Source organism: Dendrobates tinctorius, unplaced genomic scaffold (assembly GCF_039654945.1).
Source record: "Dendrobates tinctorius isolate UK_male_01 unplaced genomic scaffold, ASM3965494v1 ptg000035l, whole genome shotgun sequence".
NCBI lineage: Eukaryota > Metazoa > Chordata > Amphibia > Anura > Dendrobatidae > Dendrobates > Dendrobates tinctorius.
In genome coordinates this window covers 71,561,047-71,583,427 of record NW_027361703.1, presented here as the reverse complement: position 1 = coordinate 71,583,427, position 22,381 = coordinate 71,561,047, and the positions used below count along the sequence as shown (strand labels likewise).

General features: G+C 48.1%; 1 protein-coding gene across 1 annotated transcript in view; it reads left to right on the top strand.

Annotated features, from left to right (window-relative positions):
- The first annotated feature begins 4,243 nt into the window (after positions 1-4,243).
- Positions 4,244-22,381, top strand: part of PMPCB (peptidase, mitochondrial processing subunit beta) — a 71,104-nt gene continuing 52,966 nt past the window's right edge. Inside the window, exons 1-2 of the mRNA XM_073573637.1 lie at positions 4,244-4,453; positions 10,950-11,090. Of these exons, the coding sequence (XP_073429738.1) occupies positions 4,367-4,453; positions 10,950-11,090 (228 nt within the window). The 5' untranslated portion in view covers positions 4,244-4,366. The remainder of the gene's footprint in view (positions 4,454-10,949; positions 11,091-22,381) is intronic.

Here is a 22,381-nt window from a genome sequence, read left to right as displayed (position 1 = left end):
ATAGGGAATCTAGACTGTGAGCGCCAATGGGGACAGTGATTATGAAGTATGCAAAGCACTGCGGAATATGATGGCGCTATATAAGTAAAGCATAATAATATTACTAGGGACAAGGAGCAGACATTGCTGATACCACTCTGGCGGTAAAATAAAAAAACCCTGAGAAATGGCGACCGAGGGCCCCAGCACGTGGTCGGCAGCACATCTGTTCTTCGCACGCGCTGCCGATTACAAGGATTTTTTTCATCTGACCAATGTGCTTTTCGCCTGGTTAAGAGGCGGTCGCCATCGTGGCTCCACGTGCTGACAATCGAACGCTTGGTACGGCTAGGTAGTACATTACACTAGTTGTTGGGCTTTATAAACTAGCAGCCTGCTGCCAAATCACGCGTGACCCCACACTTACAGGCTCGGTAACAATGCAGCGCACACAGCTCTGCACAGTCATCCACAGCCGGTCACTGGGGTAAAGGCAACCAACGTGCTGAGTGCTGACGGATAGAGTTGAGCGACTTTGGTCGGATCGGGTTTCGTGAAACCCGAATGAAACAAAATAAGTTTCAGATGAAACTCGTCCGACTAGAGCAAAAAAAGTCGGAGTTTCGTCCGACTTTTATTTCCCATTGACTTGCATTGGGGTGGGGTTTCGGACAAAACTCCGACTTTGTTTTGCTCTAGTCGGACGAGTTTCATCTGAAACTTATTTTGTTTCATTCGGGTTTCACGAAACCCGATCCGACCAAAGTCGCTCAACTCTACTGACGGAGCGTTACTGGCAGCTTTCAGGGCGGAAGTTACTAGTGATGGGCAGTCCGCCTCTTTTTGGTGATCTGACTCACTCGGCTCAAAAAGCGGCTCTTCTTGCAAAAAGTGCTCCTTTCCCCACTTTTATCACTCCAGTCTCTTAACTATAAAGCCTGGGCCTCATTATACAGCTGTGCAGGGGTCTAGTGAAGGCTTTTAGCCATTTTCTCAGAGTGTAAGCTCCTGGGATCAGGCTCTCCTGTCCGTATTGCTGATTTGTGTTATCTCTAATATCTGATATTTCTCCATGTGTTTTACATTAGTCAGTGCTGTGACATCTGCCGGCACTGATTATTCTAAGGCTATGTGCACACGTTGCGGATTTGCTGCGGATCCACAAGTGATTTACAGTACAATGTTATTCTATGGGGAAAAAAAACGCTGTGCACATGCTGCGGAAAAATCCAAGCGGAAACGCAGCAGTTTATTTTCCGCAGCATGTCAATTTTTTGTGCAGATTCCGCAGCGATTTTACACCCATTCCATTATAGGAATCCGCAGGTGTAAAAACGCATGCCAAATCCGCATAAAATCCACAATAAATCCGCATGAAAACTATGGATTTAGACCTGCGGATTCTGCCAAGAGATGCAGATTCCGCACAGAAAATTCCACACAGCAATCCGCAACGTGTGCACCTACCCTTATAAGTAAATCCTTGGAGACATGTTCCAGGTTACAACAGAGTAAGGCCGGAGTCACACTGGCGAGGAATACGGGTGCGTGAGAGGCACAAAAAGCACGCATTAGACACGGACCAATAATTCTCTATGGGGTCACTCGCACCAGCCGTATATTTCTCCTCAGTATCCTACGCTCCGTGCCACTCGCAGCATGCTGCGATTGTCAGTGTACTACGGCCGTAGTACACCAATGCAAGTCTATGGGTGCGCAAAAAATACGGATTACACACGGAGCACACATGTGACTTGCGAGAAATACGCACCCGGTGTCTTTTAGCAAAGCCGGCAATTCAGTGCACGATACAGTAAACTCACACTGACTGTTTTAATAAAGAAATGAAAGAATAGATATAGACACATAGAATACATATATATATATATATGCATTCTATGTGTCTATATCTATTCTTTCATTTCTTTATTAAAACTGTCATAGGGCTCCATTATATGTCCATTTTGCAAGCCTGCGAGAAAATCTCACCATACGGATGCCATACGGATGCTGACATGCGCAAAATACACGACCACACCTTGATTACGGATGACATACGGAGCACTATTTAGGGGTCTGTCATCCGTATTACGCATGTAAAATACTGACCGTATTTTACGCAGGTTAGTGTGACTCCAGCCTAACTCTGATATCTGCACCATACATGGCACCCCGTACCTACCAATTCTGGTATGCATGGTCCCCCCACCCCCCAATCCTGGTATGTATGGTCCCCCTCATCCCCCCAATCCTGGTATGCATGGTCCCTCATCCCCAATCCTGGTATGCATGGTACCCCTCATCCCCCCCAATCCTGGTATGCATGGTCCCCTCACCCCCCAATCATGGTATGCATGGTCACCTCACCCCCCCAATCCTGGTATGCATGGTCCCCCTCATCCCCCCAATCCTGGTATGCATGGTCCCCTCACCCCCTATCCTGGTATGCATGGTCCCTCATCCCTAATCCTGGTATGCATGGTACCCCTCATCCCCCTATCCTGGTATGCATGGTCCCTCATCCCTAATCCTGGTATGCATGGTACCCCTCATCCCCCCAATCCTGGTATGCATGGTCCCCTCACCCCCCAATCCTGGTATGCATGGTACCCCTCATCCCCCCAATCCTGGTATGCATGGTCACCTCACCCCCCCAATCATGGTATGCATGGTCCTCTCACCCCCCCAATCATGGTATGCATGGTCCTCTCACCCCCCAATCCTGGTATGCATGGTCCCCCTCATCCCTATCGTAGGATGTATGGTCCCCTTCATCCCTATTGTAGGATGTATCGTCCCCTCATCCCCCAATCCTGGTATGTATGGCCCCCTCACCCCCCTATCCTGGAATGCATGGTCCTCTCACCCTCCTATCCTGGTATGCATGGTCACCTCACCCCCCCCCAATCCTGGTATGCATGGTCACCTCACCCCCCCAATCATGGTATGCATGGTCCTCTCACCCCCCAATCCTGGTATGCATGGCCCCCTCACCCCCCTATCCTGGTATGCATGGTCCCCTCATCCCCAATCCTGGTATGGATGGTCCTCTCACCCCCCTATCCTGGTAAGCATGGTCCTCTCACCCTCCTACCCTGGTATGCTTGGTCCCCCTCACCCCCCCAATCCTGGTATGAATGGTCCTCTCACCCTCCTACCCTGGTATGCTTGGTCCCCCTCACCCCCCCAATCCTGGTATGAATGGTCCTCTAACCCCCCCTATCCTGGTATGCATGCTACCCCTCACCCCCAATCCTGGTATGAATGGTCCTCTAACCCCCCCTTATCCTGGTATGCATGCTACCCCTCACCCCACAATCCTGGTATGCATGGTCCTCTCACCCCCTATCCTGGTATGCATGCTACGCCTCACCCTCCAATCCTGGTATGCATGGTCCTCTAACCCCCCCATCCAGGTATGCATGGTGCCACAACCCACCCTCTACTGACTTCACGGTGAATACCCGATCGGTAATCTTTTGTGCCGTGATGTGAGGAGAGGGCTGGTTGTTGGGCCGGAATTGGCGCCTGCACATTCCTCTCTTTCCGGCGCCATTTTCTTGAAGACACACTGTAGTGTTCTTCCACAAAATGGCGCCGGAAAGCGATTCCGGCCCAACAGCCTGCCCTCTCCTGTCATGACCGCCAGATGCAAGACCCCGCGGCAACACCAAATCGGTAAGGTGTTGTGCTGAAGATTGCAGTATGCGTTCAGTGCTTACGCATACTGCGATCTCCTGGGGGGGAGTGCGTCTACCGTGATCTCGTGGGGGGTGCGTCACTCTGTCTGGAGCCAGACTGCGCAGGGGCGTAGCACTTGCACAGTCTATAAAGGCTTCGGACAGAGTGATGCTTAGAGCGTTATACTATACCTATACCCCGATCTGTCCACAGAGATTCTCTGCCTCAGATTTATATTATTACTTTCCCACTGTAGAGCAGCAGGAACTACAGAAAATAATGAGAGGGATAAGATGGCTGTCAGTGCCTGACCTCAGCGCCTCTGCTCATCCTGCAGCTGCCCGACATCCACTGTTATGTCAGACTGTGACAGTCTCTGTCACTGCACATTGTGATCTATCACAGCTCATGTGTGCACTCACTGCACTGAGCAGCCAATCACAGTACAGCTATGTGTCATGTGGGAGGAGCCCAGTCGCAAGGCAAAGCCTTGCCAGTCACTCCCCACTTGTACTCACTGCTCTAAGTCTCCTCCTCAGCTCCTCCCAGCCCCCAACCAGGCAGGAAGAAGCTACGCAAACAGCAGGGGGGAAAAAAAATTTTGGCTCAGCTCCCAGTGGTGAGCCGACTCCCGTCGGTCACATGAAAGAGCCGGCTCTTTGTCTCGGTTCGTTCACGAACGACACATCACTAGAAGTTACGTCACATGTCAGCAAACATGGCGGCGTCCATGCTGAGACTCGGGAGATCTGTGGGACGGAAAGTGATAAGCGGCGTGCCAAGCAGGGCTCAGGTAGGGTGACGATAATGCCAGACGGTAGGGGATGTGGTGAGAAGCGGGGCACAGGTAGGGTGACGATAATGCCAGGCGGTAGGGGATGTGGTGAGAAGCGGGGCTCAGGTAGGGTGACGATAATGCCAGACGGTAGGGGATGTGGTGAGAAGCGGGGCTCAGGTAGGGTGACGATAATGCCAGGCGGTAGGGGATGTGGTGAGAAGCGGGGCTCAGGTAGGGTGACGATAATGCCAGGCGGTAGGGGATGTGGTGAGAAGCGGGGCTCAGGTAGGGTGACGATAATGCCAGGCGGTAGAGGATGTGGTGAGAAGCGGGGCTCAGGTAGTGTTACGATAATGCCAGGCGGTAGGGGATGTGGTGAGAAGCGGGGCACAGGTAGGGTGACGATAATGCCAGGCGGTAGAGGATGTGGTGAGAAGCGGGACACAGGTAGGGTGACGATAATGCCAGACGGTAGGGGATGTGGTGAGAAGCGGGGCACAGGTAGGGTGACGATAATGCCAGGCGGTAGGGGATGTGTTGAGAAGCGGGGCACAGGTAGGGTGACGATAATGCCAGGCGGTAGGGGATGTGGTGAGAAGCGGGGCTCAGGTAGGGTGACGATAATGCCAGGCGGTAGAGGATGTGGTGAGAAGCGGGGCACAGGTAGGGTGACGATAATGCCAGGCGGTAGAGGATGTGGTGAGAAGCGGGGCACAGGTAGGGTGACGATAATGCCAGGCGGTAGAGGATGTGGTGAGAAGCGGGGCACAGGTAGGGTGACGATAATGCCAGGCAGTAGAGGATGTGGTGAGAAGCGGGGCACAGGTAGGGTGACGATAATGCCAGGCGGTAGGGGATGTGGTGAGAAGCGGGGCTCAGGTAGTGTGACGATAATGCCAGGCGGTAGGGGATGTGGTGAGAAGCGGGGCTCAGGTAGTGTGACGATAATGCCAGGCGGTAGGGGATGTGGTGAGAAGCGGGGCTCAGGTTGGCTGACGATAATGCCAGGCGGTAGGGGATGTGGTGACAAGCGGGGCTCAGGTAGGGTGACGATAATGCCTGGCGGTAGGGGATGTGTTGAGAAGCGGGACATAGGTATGGTGACGATAATGCCTGGCGGTAGGGGATGTGTTGAGAAGCGGGACATAGGTAGGGTGACGATAATGCCAGGCGGTAGGGGATGTGTTGAGAAGCGGGACATAGGTATGGTGACGATAATGCCAGGCGGTAGGGGATGTGGTGAGAAGCGGGGCACATGTAGGGTGACGATAATGCCAGACGGTAGGGGATGTGGTGAGAAGCGGGGCACAGGTAGGGTGACGATAATGCCAGGCGGTAGGGGATGTGTTGAGAAGCGGGGCACAGGTAGGGTGACGATAATGCCAGGCGGTAGGGGATGTGGTGAGAAGCGGGGCTCAGGTAGGGTGACGATAATGCCAGGCGGTAGAGGATGTGGTGAGAAGCGGGGCACAGGTAGGGTGACGATAATGCCAGGCGGTAGAGGATGTGGTGAGAAGCGGGGCACAGGTAGGGTGACGATAATGCCAGGCAGTAGAGGATGTGGTGAGAAGCGGGGCACAGGTAGGGTGACGATAATGCCAGGCGGTAGGGGATGTGGTGAGAAGCGGGGCTCAGGTAGTGTGACGATAATGCCAGGCGGTAGGGGATGTGGTGAGAAGCGGGGCTCAGGTAGTGTGACGATAATGCCAGGCGGTAGGGGATGTGGTGAGAAGCGGGGCTCAGGTTGGCTGACGATAATGCCAGGCGGTAGGGGATGTGGTGACAAGCGGGGCTCAGGTAGGGTGACGATAATGCCAGGCGGTAGGGGATGTGGTGAGAAGCGGGGCTCAGGTAGTGTGACGATAATGCCAGGCGGTAGGGGATGTGGTGAGAAGCGGGGCTCAGGTTGGCTGACGATAATGCCAGGCGGTAGAGGATGTGGTGAGAAGCGGGGCACAGGTAGGGTGACGATAATGCCAGGCGGTAGGGGATGTGGTGAGAAGCGGGGCTCAGGTAGTGTGACGATAATGCCAGGCGGTAGGGGATGTGGTGAGAAGCGGGGCTCAGGTTGGCTGACGATAATGCCAGGCGGTAGGGAATGTGGTGACAAGCGGGGCTCAGGTTGGCTGACGATGATGCCTGGCGGTAGGGGATGTGTTGAGAAGCGGGACATAGGTAGGGTGACGATAATGCCAGGCGGTAGGGGATGTGTTGAGAAGCGGGACATAGGTATGGTGACAATAATGCCAGGCGGTAGGGGATGTGGTGAGAAGCGGGGCACAAGTAGGGTGACGATAATGCCAGGCGGTAGGGGATGTGTTGAGAAGCGGGTCATAGGTAGGGTGACGATAATGCCTGGCGGTAGGGGATGTGGTGACAAGCGGGGCTCAGGTAGGCTGACGATAATGCCAGGCGGTAGGGGATGTGGTGACAAGCGGGGCTCAGGTAGGGTGACGATAATGCCTGGCGGTAGGGGATGTGTTGAGAAGCGGGACATAGGTAGGGTGACGATAATGCCAGGCAGTAGGGGATGTGGTGAGAAGCGGGGCTCAGGTAGGGTGACGATAATGCCAGGCGGTAGGGGATGTGGTGAGAAGCGGGGCACAGGTAGGGTGACAATAATGCCAGGCGGTAGGGGATGTGGTGAGAAGCGGGGCACAGGTAGGGTGACAATAATGCCAGGCGGTAGGGGATGTGGTGAGAAGCGGGGCTCAGGTAGGGTGACGATAATGCCAGACGGTAGGGGATGTGGTGAGAAGCGGGGCTCAGGTAGGGTGACGATAATGCCAGGCGGTAGGGGATGTGGTGACAAGCGGGGCTCAGGTAGGGTGACGATAATGCCAGGCGGTAGGAGATGTGGTGAGAAGCGGGGCTCAGGTAGTGTGACGATAATGCCAGGCGGTAGGGGATGTGGTGAGAAGCGGGGCTCAGGTAGGGTGACGATAATGCCAGACGGTAGGGGATGTGGTGAGAAGCGGGGCTCAGGTAGGGTGACGATAATGCCAGGCGGTAGGGGATGTGGTGAGAAGCGGGGCTCAGGTAGGGTGACGATAATGCCAGGCGGTAGGGGATGTGGTGAGAAGCGGGGCTCAGGTAGGGTGACGATAATGCCAGGCGGGAGAGGATGTGGTGAGAAGCGGGGCTCAGGTAGTGTGACGATAATGCCAGGCGGTAGGGGATGTGGTGAGAAGCGGGGCACAGGTAGGGTGACGATAATGCCAGGCGGTAGAGGATGTGGTGAGAAGCGGGACACAGGTAGGGTGACGATAATGCCAGACGGTAGGGTATGTGGTGACAAGCGGGGCTCAGGTAGGGTGACGATAATGCTTGGCGGTAGGGGATGTGTTGAGAAGTGGGTCACAGGTAGGGTGACGATAATGCCAGGCGGTAGGGGATGTGTTGAGAAGCGGGACATAGGTAGGGTGACAATAATGCCAGGCGGTAGGGGATGTGTTGAGAAGCGGGGCACAGGTAGGGTGACGATAATGCCAGGCGGTAGGGGATGTGTTGTGAAGCAAGGCTCAGGTAGGGTGACAATAATTCCAGGCGGTAGGGGATGTGTTGAGAAGTGGGTCACAGGTAGGGTGACGATAATGCTAGGCGGTAGGGGATGTGGTGACAAGCGGCCAGGCACTTGTAGTAAACTGCCTCTCGTGTCTTCTGGATCGCGGTTAGGCCTTGTATATGTAGCATTTTTGTGGCATTTTTTTCTGCAGCCTAAACCTACTCTTTTGACAGTAAAACGCTATGTTCAAAAACACCAATTTGTAAGCATTTTCACAGCGTTTCTGACTTTTTTTGGGGGTTGTGCAGATTACGTATGTGCTTTGTCTACAGTACATGCTTAAAGGGGCTGTCCACTACTAGGTCAACACCTTCTCAATCTAAATGTTTGGCCCTGACAAAAAAAAGTTATACTCCCCTCCTGTGCTGGCCCTCACTCTCCCAGGGACTCCTGTGTGATGTTGTGACACGAGACTCGGCACTGGCGTCACTGTCCACGCCTTCAGACTAACTGAACATGAAGAGGCGGTCCGGCTGCAGCTGATCTCTCATTTCCTCTTCCTGCTCAATTCGACAGGAGGCAGGGACAGAAGGCGGGGCACTGTATTGTTCAACATCTTTATCAAGGATTTAGATGAAGGAATTGAAGGTAAACTGATTAAAGGGAATCTGTCACCCCTTTTTTGAGATATTATATAATGATAGCATTCAATTGTGTGTCACATAAGGATTCTCTTAGTACTTTTGCTTCCCCCAGACCCTGCACCTTTCATGCATAAATACCTTTTTTATATCGGTTCAGATGTATGTAAACTGCCACGGTCCGGTCCGATGGGCGGGGCTTATTCAACTGCTCCCCCCTCCCTGTCTTGCTCTACACAAGAAGAAATGTGTAGAGCAAGATAAGGAGGGGAGGAGCAGGTGAATAAGCCCCGCCCAGGGGACCAGACAGCGGTAGTTTACATACATCTGAACTGATATAAAAAAAGGTATTTATGCATGAAAGGTGCGGGGTCAGGGGGAAGCAAAAGTAGTAAGAGAATCCTTATGTGACACACAATTGAATGCTATCATTATATGATATCTCAAAAAAGGGGTGACAGATTCCCTTTAAATTTGCTGATGACACAAAGCTAGGAGGGATAGCTAATACTAGAGAAGAGAGAGGATTCAAAAAGATATAAATAAACTGGAGTAGTGGGCAGCAACTAACAGAATGGTTTTTAACAGGGAAAAATGCAGAGTACTACCTCTTGGCAATAAAAATGAAAAAAGCATATACAAAATGGGAGGAATAGGGCTAAGCAACAGCACATGTGAGAAAGACTTGGGCATGCTAATAGATCACCGACTGAATATGAGTCAACAGTGTGATGCAGCAGCAAAAAAGGCAAATGCAATTCTAGGATGTTATAACAGAAGCATACAGTCTAGATCACGTGAAGTCCTTATTACCCTCTAGTCCTCTTTTGTCAGACCTCATCTGGAATATTGTGTCCAGTTTTGGGCGCTACATTTTAAAAAAGACATCAGCAAACTGGAGCAAGTTCAGAAAAGAGCGACCAGAATGGTGACCGGTGTGCAAACCCTGTCTTATGAGAAAAGGTTACAGGATTTGGGAATGTTTAGCTCACAGAAGAGAAGACTGAGAGGAGACTTAACAGCTGTCTACAAATATCTGAAGGGCTGTCACATTGTAGAAGTATCATCTTTATTCTCATTTGCACAAGGAAAGACTAGAAGCAATGGGATGAAACTGAATGGGAGGAGACACAGATTAGATATTAGAAAAAACTTTTTGACAGAGTGATCAATGAGTGGAACAGGCTGCCACGAGAGTTGGTGAGTTCTCCTTCAATAGAAGTTTTTAAACAGAGGCTGGACACATCTGTCTGGGATGATTTAGTGAATCCTGCTTTGAGCAGGGGGTTGGACCAGATGGCCCAGGAGGTCCCTTCCAATTCTATGATTGGGCGCCGGGGTCTCGTGTCACAAGCCCACACGGAAGCCCTGGGAAGAGCGAGTCCCACAGGAGGCAAATATAGGCTTTATTAGTTTCAGGGCTAAGCATGGGGTATGAAAGTTATTCACGTAGTGAACAACGTCTTTAATAATGATTTTTACTTTCTCATTGTTTTCTATGGGTGAAACAATGCTACAAAAATGCCGAAGGAGTTAACATGCTGTAGTTCTCAAATTCCAAAAAAACAAGCGACTCCATGACATTTCTGACTTCTCAGCTTTTGCTGGCAATGTAAAAAGCAGCTTTTAATTAGCTGGAAAAAAACCCAAACTACTGCATGTAAGCATAGCCCTATGATGTTTCCTATTGGACTTGACACAGCGGAATAAGGAAATGCTAAAATTATTCTCATCTCTGGCAGTCACGGCTAATCCAGGTTGTAATTGTGTATCGCATTTATTGACATGCACGTCTATGAAGATGCCCCCAGTCTTTCGTCATAGCAGTATACAGGGAGAATGTGTTCATCTGTAGAACTAATAGAACGTTCCTAGGATGGTTTTCCAATAATCATGCAGTGTGAACAGGTTATCAATCACCCACAAATGTGCAAGATGCTCGTTTATCGAGTCAAATGATCTTTTGTGCTGCAAATAAGATAATTTGTACTCAGCAGCACACCATCTTGTGTAAGCAGGACTCTCGCTGTGGAGAATAGCCGCTTATTTGCACTGATCTATTACAGATTGTTCAGTGTGCACCAAGCATTGCTGATGCAAGCACAAGCCAAGGGCCCCCACTCATTATTATGGGGTGTGCCTGGGTTTCGTTGTGTCCATTTTTAGAATGAAAGAAAAAGCTTTGTATGATCCCAAATTTCATCCATTCCAAAAATGGACACATACCAGAGCCTAAATGGACACCATAAATAAGCAAGGGGGTCCCATTGCCTCAGTTTTCATCAGCTATGCTATTAATCAATGTTTGCCATTTTGTTTGTTCAGGAGAGAACTATAATTTTCCATTCTAAATTTCTGTGTGCAGCAAATCCAGTTTGGTATAAAGAAATACAGATCGAGCCAAGCAGCGACACAAGCAATACTGAATGTGCCAGAGACTAAAGTGACCACCTTGGAAAATGGTCTTCGTGTTGCCTCTGAAGATTCTGGGATTTCTACCTGTACGGTAAGTCTGCAGTGTGCCTGAAGGGAGCAATAAAATGTCATAAACATAATTAACACAGACGTTTCAGAACCCGAGACAACAACATGGCCTTAATCTTGCATGTGTGTGGGAGCTTATGGCAATCACATTAATTTAAGCATTTTGTTTTTTATTTTATTTTTAATCTGTTGTATGGTGTTTTCTGTAATTTGACATCACAATATACATCAGTCCAGGCCAAGGAGGACAGAGAAGGCTGCAGCACATTCCTACTAGACTGTGTCCAGCTTCAATATGCTTTGAGCCAGGCAGCGCCCGTTTAGTCGGCACGTGACCGCATGTATGCAAGTCACACACTTGTGGTCACACTCCGGCATCAGAGCACCTTCAGGCTGAGTGTGCACACAAGTGCGGATTCGGTAAAATGACCTACGGTTTACCTGCGGATTTGCCTGCGGTTTGCCCCTGCGTTCTGACACCTGGACAATGGAGCAGGTGTCAAACCACAGCGGAATCCGCAGAAAGAATAGACATGCTGCGGATTTAAAACCGCAGAAAAATCCGCAGCATGTGCACTGCGGATTTTAAAAGCCATTGGTTAACATTGTACTGTACCTTGCTAGCGGATCCGCAGCAAAATCCGCACCGTGTGCAAACACCCTCACAGTGTGCAGAGATTGCAGACGACATGTAGCCTAAGACTGGACAACCTCTTCAATTTTTTGCAGATTATCTTCTTATTGGGGGATTCCCATCTGGGACATTTATGGTATTGGAGGTTCTATCGTCTAACAAGAGAATGGCGGACTCATGACCCACAGATTGCGCCATGGAGACTAGATTGTGTGTATCTGTAGTTTATAGGAATTGTAAAATGCTCGGATGTTTCTTTAGTTCTCGTGAACTACAATGGAGATGGACTCATGCATGTAACTCTTCCTCTCTGTATTGGTGAACAGTGTCCAGAAGGTTCAAACCCTACTTATTTAATTATTTATGGCTTATACTGTGTATCAGCCATAAATATCTCAGATGGGATTATCCCTTATTAAATATGCTCGCCAGTTTGTGATCTGGTTGAGTTTTAATTCATGAAAGCTAAGGGGGTTAAATGGAATGTTAGTCTTTGTTTCCATCAGATATCAAAAGCAGTGGCCTGGTACAAGTTTGACCACTTCTAGAGAGCATCGGGCACTAGGGCCTCACACTTATTACTTTCAGTAATGTTCACAGATGTTAGGTCCCCACCAATCTACCATTTGTCATCTACCAAGTGATAAATACATTCAGTGCTGTAAATTGAATCAACAAGTGGGTGGGTGATCCATGAGTGTCCATAGCTCAAAGTTGGTCTAGTCCTAAGCTGTTTTCATAATGCTAATGAATAAAATGAGGATGCAAACTGCACCATTAGTTTTTTTTGGAAGCTAGTTAAAGGGGTATTCCCATCTCCAATATCCTATCCCAATATGTAGGCACAATATTTAGTGATAGGCGAACCCCAGGATGTACGGGTTCGGCTGAGAAGTTTTAAAAAAAAGTGTGGTTCTGGTACCGAACAGTACCTGGACCCCATTCACTTGAATGGGAGGTCTGAACATCCAGTGTTTGCCACACAGTCATGTGCATGACAGTGCGGCAAACACTGCCTGTGATCGGTGGTAAAATCATTACCACCTGTCAGAGCGCTGCGGTTCCCACGCTGTCAAAGGACAGTGTGGGCCCGCAGCTGTGATTGGAGGCAAAAGTTTACCTCCGGTCACTGGCGTCGGCTGATGGCACTACTACTCCCGTCAACCTACGCCCAGTGCCGATAATAACAACGAGAGCTGCTCTAAATAATAATTGAAAAAAGGCATGGATTCCCCTATTTTTTTGATAACCACCTAGGCAAAACTGACAGCAGCAGGCTGCAACTCTCATCTGTTAGCTTTAGCAAGGTTGGTTATCAAGAATAGAGGGATCTCCATGCTGTTTTTTTAAATTATTTAAATAAATGTAAAAAAAAACAAACAACCAAGCTAAAGCTGACAGCTGGGGGCTAGTATTATCAGGCTGGTAAGGGGCCATGGATATTGCCCCTCCCCAGCTTAAAATAGCATCCCGCAGCCGCCCAGTAAAGGCGCATCTATTAAATGCACCAATTCTTGAGCTTTGCCCTACTCTTCCCTCTTGCCCTGTGGTGGTGGCAAGTGGGGTTCATATTTGTGGAGTTGATGTCACTTTGTATTGTCTGGTGACGTCAAGCCCACGGGTTAGTAATGGAGAGGTATTTTTAAGACACCTATCCATTTCTCCCGGTAAATTCTCTGCTGCCTGCTGCATCGTGAAACGTTTTCTCACTTTGCTAGCGGTGATCTTACCGAGGTCTCCGTTGTTCCGCCGGCCCGGTTTACGATCCCGAACAGTAGCACGGACTTCCTGGTGAAGTCTGTTCGGGGAGCGTGTCCGAACAGTAGGTGTTTAGTAAGGACCCCAAATTTTACTATTCGGGTTCGCCTATCTCTAGTAGTGGTAGTAATAGTATTATTATTATTATTATTAGCAAATACCTCCAATAAGAAATGTAGTATACAGTAGTTTTTCTGATTCGCTATGTCTCTTTCCTCGTGCAGGCATTACAGAACCTTAGGTATCTATGGTTACAACCACTACCAACTAGCTGTCACTATATCATTGGTTGTAACCAAGGATACCTAAGGTCCTGCACATGAGGAAAAAGAACTTGCTTATCAGTAGCACTATACTACATTTCTAATTGGAGGTATTTGCTAATTATTATTACATATTGGGATAGGATCTTGGAGATGGGAATAAACCTCTTAAGCCTTTGATTCTCATATTGTTTCATGTTACCACTCAAAAAGCTTTCAAGATTAAAAAAAAATGGAACATAATTACATCTAAAGCACAGTTTTGATTGTGATCTATCCATGTGATATTGTGTTCGCCATTTTGGTGTAAAACTGACCTAATCTACAGGGAAACCAGGGCTGTGGAGTCGGGAAACCAGGGTTGTGGAGTCAGTAAGCCAAACCTGCGACTCCGACTCCTCAATTTCCCTTACACCGACTCTGACTCCAACTCCGACTCCACGACTCCGACTCCCACATATATTGCTTATATTTAAGTGAAGAATTTATTCTAGTACAATGTGAACATCAGACATTAAATCATTTTTATGATACAATAATCAAGATATTTAGATAGAACATAATATTTATTGGAATACAACTTTAGAACACAAAAAACTGTAATAAATTGTAAACATGTAATACACTATGTAATATCGATTTTTTTTTTTTTTTATATATATATATATATATACACACACTATGTAATAAGCTATTTTAATAAGCTATAATTGGCAAAAAACAGTTTTCAACAAAAACATACTAAATAACATTTGTGCAGTCTATGAATTTGTTCTAAGAAATAAAATTGCCTCCATCAGGTCCTCCTTCATAGATGACCACAAATCTGACCTAATAATTTTAAGGCTAGAAGAACAACCTCTCTACAGTAACTTGGGTTGGAGGCAAAGCCGTGACCACATGGGCAACATCTCTAACAATTTCCGGGTGTAAAGGAATTGCCTCATGCACAGTCAGTTTTGATGAACGGTTGAATTTTTCTATTTCTTTGAGAAAAAGTGAAACATTTTGCTGAAATATGGTCAATCTGCTTGCTATAGGAGACGGAGTGAAATCTTTTTCCTTGCGGCAACGCTTTGCCTGCTCCATGTCATCCAAATACTTGTCAAAGTCAAACTCCTCATCTGATGAGGATGAAGATATGGCAGCAGTAGCACTGTCAGGACCTGAGTCCTCTTGCGCCTGGCAGTCCTCCTGTAGGTCACTCTTCCTAACTTCTACCTCAGTCAGAGCTTCTTTTCCTTTAGTAAGCTGTTGATCATCAAGCAATATACGATGACTTGGGTCCACATAAACAGCTGCCAGAAAAATTTTATTTTCCAATAGCTGTGTCTCTCTCCGTTTCATTGAAGCAGAAATGCCATCTGCGATTAAACAGCAAAATAGCAAGTTCTTCCGCTCCCTCATGAAAATGCCAGGAGTTAAATCCTCAGCTTGTAATTTTTTAGTCACAGTAAATGGGTGATTAAGCAATTCCTTCTATTCAGCCACCTGTGTCCATTGACCTTCATTTAGGGTTACCTGAGGGTTCGCCATATCTATAAGAAATAACCAATCTATAATTGGCAATAACCAATTTCCTCACTTTTCCAATCAGATTTCCAGCATGTCCCTCTTGCAGACTATCTCTTATTGCCAGCTGCAGCGTGTGCACAACACAGCGCATGTGATGAATAGCAAAGTGTTTTGAAGCAGCTCCAACAAGATCATCTATTTTTACAGTATAATTTTGCTGTTCTTCTGTAGTAATATTGTTCTTCAGTTACATGAACAGCACTGTGGCCTTCCATCTCAAACATACTGAATCCTAAATGTTCCTCTAGCTGTTGTTCATTACTCTCATTCATCAGTGTAATTGTACTTATGTTTGAAGCATTGTCCGTTACAATAGCAAGAACCTGTTCTTTTTTGAGCTTGTAATCTTGCAGAACTTTTTCCACTAAGGCCTGGAGAAACTGGCTGCTGTGATGAGCTTTAGTATCTTTTACTGCCAGCGTGTTGGTAACAATTTTTGTTGTCACAAACATATCGAACATTGATGGCAAAATAGTTCACTCTGTGACGTGTGCAGGCGTCCATTGTAAGAAACATGAAGCGTCTCTTGAGTCTTTTTAAGATCTTCCTTTTGTTTAAGGGCTTCTTCAATCACTAATTTTCTAATACTTTCTCTTTCCAGAGAAACACCAAGTTTGGGGGCCAATTCTCCATTAAGAGCTGTAAAAGCTGGTCGTGCAAATAATGTTAATGGTACACCGTCCTTCACAACAAGCTGTATGAGCTGTCTTTTAGACATATCTGCTGTCATTGTTACAGTAACTTTGTCACTTACAAAATATCTTGTTAATGATGTTTGAGACGCTCTTTCCTCCTCCTTTGCCTGGCAGGAAGTGTTAGTCTGTGTGCTACCCAGCTTTCATTCTTTTTGGTACAGATAAGATATGGATAAATGAAAACATAGAGCAGATTTCTAATCTGCTTTTGATATTGAAAACATTATCTATGAGCTCAAAAACCTTTCAGGTGATGCGGTTTTATAAAAATCTGATCGGCTTTTGCAGCTGAAAAACGTATCCACAAAAAACGCAGCAAAAATGCTGTGTGTGAATGTAGCCTTAGATCAGGAATAGAACAGCCATTAATAGGGCATTTCATAACTTTCCCAAATTCCTATGAGAAAATATTCTGCATTGAACTACTGTACCCAATTTATTATATATTTTAGGAGTCGGTCCATTTTATACCGACTCCGACTCCACCAAAATGAGCACCGACTCCACAGCCCTGAGGGAAACGGATAGTAAAAAAAAAAAAAATGTATTCTTGCTGTCAGCAGTTTTACAGGTGACAGCTTTAGGACTAGATTGGTTAGTTGTTTGGGAATGATCCAGATTTGGTTTGAGTTATACATTTATTTTAAGGCGTTGTCTAGGACCTACATTTTGATGACCTACACTACAGTTCCAAATTTTGGGGTCACCCAGACAATTTTGTGTGTTCCATGAAAACTCATACTTTTATTAATCAAATGAGTTGCCAAATGAATTTAAAATCTAGTCCAGACATTGACAAGGTTTTGAAAAAAAGATTTTTATTTGAAATAATAATTTTCTCCTTCATACTTTGCTTTCGTCAAAGAATGCTCCCTTTGCGGCAATTACAGCATTGCAGACCTTTGGCATTCTAGCAGTTAATTTGCTGCGGTAATCTGGAGAAATTTCACCCCATGCCTACAGAAGCCCCTCCCACAAGTTGGCTTGGCTTGATGGGCACTTTTTGCGTACCATACGGTTAAGCTGCTCCCACAACAGCTCAATGGGGTTGAGATCTGGTGACTGCGCTGGCCACTCCATTACAGATAGAATACCAGCTGCCTGCTTCTTCCCTAAATAATTCTTGCATAATTTGGAGGTGTGCTTTGGGTCATTGTCCTGTTGTAGGATGAAATTGGCTCCAATCAAGCGCTGTCCACAGGGTATGGCATGGCGTTGCAAAATGGAGTGATAGCCTTCCTTATTCAAAATCCCTTTTACCTTGTACAAATCTCCCACTTTACCAGCACCAAAGCAACCCCAGACCATCACATTACCTCCACCATGCTTGACAGATGGCGTCAGGCAAGCTTCCAGCATCTCTTCAGTTGTTTTGTGTCTAACAAATGTTCTTCTGTGTGATCCAGACACCTCAAACTTGGATTCGTCTGTGCTAACACTTTTTTTCAATCTTCCTCTGTCCAATGTCTGTGTTCTTTAGCGCATATTAATCTTTTCCTTTTATTAGGCCAGCTTCACATTTGCTTTCGGCAGAGCTGCGGAGGGCTGCGTAGTTCCTCCGTGAAGCTCCGCCTACTGCCACACCTCCTGTCAGCTCCGACTACATCTGCATGCGGCCTGCGTACCTATCTTTAACATTGGGTACGCAGGCCATGCAGATGTATGCGGATGCGTCTGCTTGCATCGTTTTGACGCTGCGGCGACCCGCATCGAACGCAACGTGTTGCAATTTGTTGCGGTTGCCGCATCATCAAAACAATGCATGCGGACACATCCACATGCATCCGCAGGGCCTGCATACCCAATATTAAAGATAGGTACACAGGCCGCATGCAGACGTAGGCGGAGCTGACCGGAGGAGGTGCGGCAGTGAGCGGAGCTTCACTGAAGAACTACTTAGCCCTCCGCAGCTCTGCCGAACACTAGTGTGAAACAACCCTTAGCCAGTCTCAGATATAGCTTTCTCTTTGCCACTCTGCCCTGAAGGCCAGCATCCCGGAGTTGCCTCTTCACTGTAGATGTTTACACTGGCGTTTTACGTGTACTATGTAATGAAGCTGCAAGTTGAGGACCTGTGAGGCATCCATTTCTCAAACTATAGACTCTAATGTACTTGTCTTGTTGCTCAGTTGTGCAGCGGGGCCTCCCACTTCTCTTATAGACTGTTGAGTTTCACATGAAAGTTCTTTTTTTCTGGCCATTTTGAGAGTTTAATGGAACCAACAAATGTAATGCTCCAGATTCTCAACTAGCTCAAAGGAAGGTCAGGTTTATATCTTCTCTAATCAGCCAAACTGTTTTCATCTGTGCTAACATACTTGCACGAGGGTTTTCAAGGGTATTCTAACCATCCATTAGCGTTCTTACACAGTTAGCAAACACAAAGTACCATAAGAACACTGGAGTGATAGTTGTTGGAAATGGGCCTCTATACACCTATGAACATATTGCATTACAAACCAGACGTTTGCAGCTAGAAGTCATTTACCAAATTAACAATGTATAGAGTGTATTTCTGAATAATTTAATGTTAGCTTCATTGGAAAAAACTATGCTTTTCTTTCAAAAATAAGGAAATTTCTAAGTGACCCTAAACTTTTACATGGTAGTGTTTCTTCAGGATAAGTAATGGCAGTCAGATCACACACCCCCACTAATCAATTGTCTGCATCTTGCGCGTGTGCACACATTGTACACTTTATGCATCTGGCCACGGCGGGTTCTGGAAACGGCTGATTGGTTGAAATTCCCGGTGTCAGACCTCTACCAATCTCCTGTTGATGACTTCTCTTTAGGATGGGTCATCAATATATAAATCCTGGACAATCTTGGGCTTTTTTTTTTTTTTTTTTAATGACTTATGTTGTAAAAAAAAACATAAAGGGGCGTCCAAACATCCTTTTCCGAAGAGCTCATTCACACAATATTTTCTTAGATATGCTAGGTGCTTTTTCACATGTTGGATATTTCTTTACAGACTGCTGGTCTACAAAAATATTTGAGAGATATCCAAGTTTAGCCAGACTTGCAGATGCCATCTGTTTATACAGACTGTTTCAAACATGTGATTTGGGCCTTGAAGGCAACCTGTTACCAGGTGTTCCCCATATAAAGTAGGGCCAGCACTTACAAGCTTTCTTTTACAGCATTCTGGTATGCTGTATTAATGTCCCAAATTCCCTATGAAAGGGTTAAATACCTTTTATTATACTCGTCACTCACTTGATCCGGCGCCTCTTCTTTTCTTAGGGTATGTGCATATGTTGCGAATTACCCTGCGGATTTTGCCACGCGGATTTGGCTAAATCCGCAGGTCAAATGACCTGCGTTTTACCTGCGGATTTAGTGCAGTTATTGTGCAGATTTCCCCTGCGTTTTAACACCTGCGGGTTCCTATAATGGAGAAGGTGTCAAAACGCTGCGGATCCACACGAAGAATTGACATGCTGCTGATTTAAATCCGCAGAAAATCCACGTGGAAAAATCCACAGCATGTGCACAGCGTTTTTCACTTCTCATAGACTTTAAAGGTACTGTACACCGCAGCAGAATCTGCAGTGTGTACACATACCCTTACAATCGTCGTCCTCCTTTCCTGCTTCGTGTGGATGATGCGTCCTGCATCTTCATCACAGCGGTCCCCATTGAGCTCCTGTGCAGGCTTATGCTGTGGTATTTCTGTATGTAGCACAAGTGATCAGACGATCAATGCTTGCCATTATGGAGACCGTGATTTCTACTATATACAGTAATGCAATGCTGTGGTATTTTTGTATATAGCACAGGAGAACAGATGATCGCAGCTTCGAGTCCCCTAAGGAGACTAACACGATCAGTGTAAAGTAAAAATTAAAGAAAAGTTAAAAAAAACTATAAGATCAAATACCCCCCTTTTCTCCTTCGCCTCATTGGGGGACACAGGTACTGTGGGTGTATGCTACTGCCGCCTGGAGGCTGACACTAAGTGAATGGCAAAAAAAGGTTAGCTCCTTCTCCGCAGTATACACCCTCGCCTCGGTTGCAGGGGAAACCAGCTCTTGCTTAGTGTCCATTGGAGGCACACGTCTGGTCTTTTTTTCCATGAAGATAAGACAGGGGCAACCAACCAAACCAACAACGGGCGAGCATGTGCGAGTGTCGCCTCCACGTATCCTTTCCCGCTACGTAGGACATGATGCCGGACTGAGCCCTGACCACCCTAAGGTAGTGAAACCCTAGGCTGTACAGAGGCCTACGAACACTCCGTGCAGCCCCCACTGCATCACCAATGCCAGGCAGCGGTGATGGAAGGTGGCGGACGGTCCCTCTCATCCCCTATAGGGAAGATGGAGTTAGGGTGCCTGTACCGTCTTTAAGCTTTTTGCAGCCCCCCCCCCCCCCCCCCCTAACCTGAGGATCAAGATGGACGTCTAGGGGTGAGGCTTGGAAGGAGGTGGGCTGGGAGGGCTCCTGTAGATCCCCGGGGTCGGCACTCCTGGTGGCGCTGTTTTCGGGCATCCCCGGGCCTCCTGGGTTGCGCCACATAGCGTGGCAGCCTGCGGCGCATGCTTTCTCTGTCCAGGCCCGGTTTCCGGCAGTCCCGCCCCGGGTCCTGGCGCATGCCGAAAATTTAGTCCCTGGCTTTTACCTGAGCTAGGCCGCGTTTGGAAGTCTCGCTCCCTATGACGCGGCCACTTCCAGCGGACCCGCCCCGGGGGCCTCGGGCGGATGTCAGAAATTGTCCCCGGCGTCTGCCAGAGACTAGGCTGTGGACGGAAGTTCCGCCCCATGATGTCCCGGCGGCCGCCTCTTCGTCCGGAGGCCCGCCCACACACCAAGGCGTGCTTTATTTTAAATAAAGAGCAGCTGGTCGGCTGGCTGGATGCCTGACAGGATCCGGGATGGAGGACACAGGACTGGGGCAAGTGCTACCCCTGGAGGAAGGCCACCCTCTGTGTTTTCTAGAGGCTAAGCAGTTTTATGCCCTTGGCATATCACTTAGCAGCCATCATGTCCAGAAAAGCTAAGGCACACACGTTCGTGTGTGTTGCGTGCACCTCCTGTCAGTCCGCCTTCCCACATGTGCAAACCAAACAGGTTTGTGAAGCCTGCGATTCCGAACGTGCCCAGGAGCCCTCCCCTGCGACCGAGCCCAGTGTACCCTGCCCCCCGGGATGGGCTCTGTCTCTGTCGCAGTCCATGGCATCGCTTACGAGAGCAATTGAGTCCCTTCGAGCCCCAGATAGGGGCAGGGATAGCGGCTCGCCTGTGTTAGAGGGGTCCTCCACCTCACAGGAGCCTCCGGCCTGCAGACGCGGGGGACACGAACCCACACAGCGTCTCCCGGTCCATCTGGTGCTTCGGCATCCATAAGCTCGGCCTCTCGCTCACCTTCACCAAGGGTCGTTAATAGGAGCTCAGATTACGACTCAGATGAGCCGCTTGATTCGGGTACTCCAGAGTACCGAGAAATAGTTGAGTCTCATTGAGGCCGTCAACCAGACCTTTGGGATTGAAGATGATTCCACCTTGGCCTTGGGTCACAAGGTCTCATTTAAGCGAGCAAAGCGGCCGCAAAGAGTATTTAGCTCTCACCCCGAGTTTGAGGGCATAGTGCAACAACACGGAGCGGCCCTACAAGCGTTTCTCAGGGCAAAAGGCGCTCGAGGCGAGGTATCCGTTTGCCCCTGATCTCCACAGGAAATGGGCAGAGTCCCCAACGGTAGATCCACCCTGTTATCCATACCTAGTGGGTCCTCTATCAAGGATCCCACTGACCCTCTCATAGAGAGACTGGCTCGCTCAGTGTTTGAGGCATCAGGTTCAGCACTCTCCCCCGCGTTTGCGGCAACTTGGGTAGCGAAGGCCATGATGGCATGGTCAGAATCATTGAACAGAGCCCTGCAGGGTATGGACCTACCAGCAGCGGTATCAGAGATCGCAAATCAAATCACTTTGGCCGGGGACTACCTAATCAATGCATCTTTGGATGCGGCCAGCTGCGCGGCACTCGCTGCGGGAAATGCGATCGCCATTAGGAGGGCTTTATGGTTGAGGACATGACGGGCAGACACACCTTCCAAGAAATCCCTGACTTCCTTGCCTTATCAGACCGGGCTTCTGTTCGGGGAGAAGTTGGATCAGCTCATCTCTGATTCCACGGGTGGAAAGAGCAGTTTTCTCCCTCAGCAAAGGGTCAAACAGCCGTTTCGTCACCAACCTCAGACACGGTTTCGGTCCTTTCGCAATCCCGGGTGGGCTGCAGCGACCAATCCCGCCGCTTCAGGTCGTCCCAGCCAGGATAGGTATCGGCAGGTTTCATATAGAACCAACCAACCCTTTGGGGAGAATGCGAACCCACCAGCCTAGATCAAGAGGACCTAGGTCCCAGAGATCTTCAGCCAAATGA